The sequence below is a fragment of the Dioscorea cayenensis genome, chromosome 17, assembly GCF_009730915.1.
Source record: "Dioscorea cayenensis subsp. rotundata cultivar TDr96_F1 chromosome 17, TDr96_F1_v2_PseudoChromosome.rev07_lg8_w22 25.fasta, whole genome shotgun sequence".
In the NCBI taxonomy this organism is placed as follows: Eukaryota; Viridiplantae; Streptophyta; class Magnoliopsida; order Dioscoreales; family Dioscoreaceae; genus Dioscorea; species Dioscorea cayenensis.
This window is the reverse complement of record NC_052487.1, coordinates 1,389,380-1,392,131: the sequence shown is the minus strand read 5'-3', so window position 1 is coordinate 1,392,131 and position 2,752 is coordinate 1,389,380. Positions and strand designations below refer to the sequence as shown.

Here is a 2,752-nt window from a genome sequence, read left to right as displayed (position 1 = left end):
GTTAAATTAAATGTAATCTTATTTAAATTTCGTTTAACTAACATTACAAATAAATATCAATATTTGTCTTAAAACAATAAAATAGTATATTAAGGTATACCAAAAATATATCAGGAGAACATTATAAAAGCTCTTCCATTATCAACATTTACTCAATTAAAAAATGTTTAAAATCCACCTTGAAGATTTAATAAATGGCATATATGCTACTTCAAGTCACTGAAGTCTTGAGACTGAATAAAAATATAAAAAATAAAAAATTGATTAAGAAAAAAAAAAATTTACAAACTAAATATAATTAGATAAACAACTTTGTGCTTTTTACATATAAACTAACATCATGGGTTAACATCTATGAATGTTATCCGTTTTGCTTGATGATAAATATTGTGGAAAGGCAATGGTGTAATGTTGTACCAAGGAAAAGGTGTAATGCTTCTTTCTTTTATATTGTAAATGCCTGACTCACTATATCCGAACATATAGTCTGCATAAATATAGTCAGTGAAATAAATAATATTATTTTTTGTTTTATCTGCCACAGTGGCAGTTGGAATCATCATTGCATGATTAGAACCCAAAAATAAAACATAACCATTTATGTTTTTTATCTTAATAAATTTATTCTCTTTTTGATCCAACTTAAATAATCTGAAATAGGTTGTCTGGTAAAATTCATTCTCTTGGTAATTGAGATCATCCTCAGCATCATCCACATCGTTGTTGTCGTCATTATAATCGTCCTTAATAGGGTTCATGCTCTTATAAACAAGTAGTAGTTCTCCCATAAAATCTACTATATATTTTTCAACTGTTTTTAAATAGCCATTATTAAGGGAATTGATTTTTATCAACTTATTACTCATACCAAGGTCAACTAAACACACATTATTACTTGAATCGACAACATAAAATGCTCCATTACACCATACGACATCTTCAACAAAAGAATGGCTATTTATCACTATCCACGTTATGTCACCGGGCCTCCAAAATGCTAATTTAGAATTAGCAAAGTAAATAACCATTACTATATAGTCGGAACTCTTGGAAGGATCGGCTGATAACACTGCTTTATATATAAGTTTATCACGCTTTTGTTTTGGGTAATTCAACCAAGAGAGTTCACAAAGCTTTTGGTATCGAACACCAAAAGTATCAAACGGCAGAAGAGGTAAGTCAATCTGAGCTTTAGAAAAAGGATTCATCAAATTTATATTGAGATCTAGATCTATTGTAATTAACCAGCCATGTGAAGAACCAGCACAATACCTCCCATGAGTGTGTAACTCAGGTATTTCTATTTGATAAACCTTCTCTTCTGATGGGTTGAAAAACTTTGGAAAATCAATATCAAAACAAACCAACCAAGGAAGTTGTTTTTGAGGGGAGTGATATCCCTCATTTGACACATCAAACCAATGTGAACACACAGCGCCAAATCGAATATAGTCTGGGAATGAGAGATATTTTATTATTGTTTGCAAAATGTCCCTCGAAAGGTTTGCATAATCTGCCATATGTCCTGCAGATTCGATAAAAGAGAAAAGTATGATACTTCTATAATTGATAAAGAGACAATGTTAATTTAAACCATTGAATCCTAATCGAACTAGGAGATCTGTATTTTCTCTCTAATTTATACTACTGGCTAATTGAATGTAGATGTCATTTTTATATGCAATTCAGATTTAAAAGTCAACTATGTCTGATATTTATATTTTAATTTAGTAAGAGAAAAGTATTATAAATTTTTCCAAAATCAATAGTGTGAGAATTAATCACTAGAACTTACATAGTTTGCTTTTAAAATAAAATAAAATAAAAATAAATAAACAAATCCTATCCATAATCAAACTTCAACTCACCAAAATAACTTAAATTTTTTAAATTTTTATTAACAATAAACAATTAGCTTAATTTCGAAATTATTCTATAAATATTATAAATTTCATTAAAATTTTCTATTCATAAATAACAATTGTTGAAGACAATCCTCAAAATTCATGTTTAGCTTATTTAGTTTAATTTTGAATTCTCTAGATTTTAATAACTATCATTAAATATATATATTTTTTGAAACTTTACATTATATAAGCTACATATTTATTATCATGAAAAATAAAAATAGCCTCAAACTTTTTACAATGTAAAAACAACTAGAAAAGAGGTAAAAATCAAAAGAAGAGAATACTGCCAAGTAATCAAATAACCAAGTTATTGTTTAACAACAAAGAATTGTTTTGTTATAATCAATATTATGAAGTTATGATATCTATTATTGCAATGAAAAAAAAATATAAAATTAAATAAAATAAAGAAAAACTAACCTTTACTTTAATAGAATGAAACGTGATGAATCAGATGAAAGAAAATTGGATGCAAGGTGAAAGAGGAGACTTAAGTGTTCTTTTATTAAGTTTTTTATTATTTAATCCTAAGCAAACTCTAATATACTTAAATTAAAATTAAAATTTTATAAATTTTTTCTGTTGTTATCTTAAGTCCAACCAAACCCAAATCATAATCAAATTCCAACTCACCCATAGTAAATTGGTTTTTTATTTTTTATTTTTACCGGCAAGTTGTTTAATTTTGAGATTAGATTTATTTTGCATAAATTTTATTTTTTTAATTTATTAATATATTTTTTTTATTAAGATAATCAGATAATTTAGTTTAATTTTGAATTCTCTAGCTTGTTAATAACAATCAATAAATATATATATTTTATAAAATAAACTCATATATA

General features: G+C 25.9%; 1 protein-coding gene across 1 annotated transcript; it reads right to left on the bottom strand.

Annotated features, from left to right (window-relative positions):
- Positions 1-206: 206 nt before the first annotated feature.
- Positions 207-1,520, bottom strand: LOC120280458 (putative F-box protein At2g33200). The gene is made up of 2 exons (XM_039287312.1): positions 933-1,520; positions 207-233 (listed from the first exon to the last, which is right to left on the bottom strand). Exons 1-2 carry the CDS (start codon positions 1,518-1,520, stop codon positions 207-209), a joined length of 615 nt encoding a protein of 204 aa, XP_039143246.1.
- Positions 1,521-2,752: the final 1,232 nt, after the last annotated feature.

Bases quoted from the DNA above. Each gene is read 5' to 3' on its own strand.
- LOC120280458 (XM_039287312.1), bottom strand. From the start codon at position 1,520: ATGGCAGATTATGCAAACCTTTCGAGGGACATTTTGCAAACAATAATA. The intron at 234-932 runs GTATGGTGTAAT...ATTTTTATTCAG, and splicing joins ATTCTTTTGTTGAAGATGTC to TCTCAAGACTTCAGTGACTT.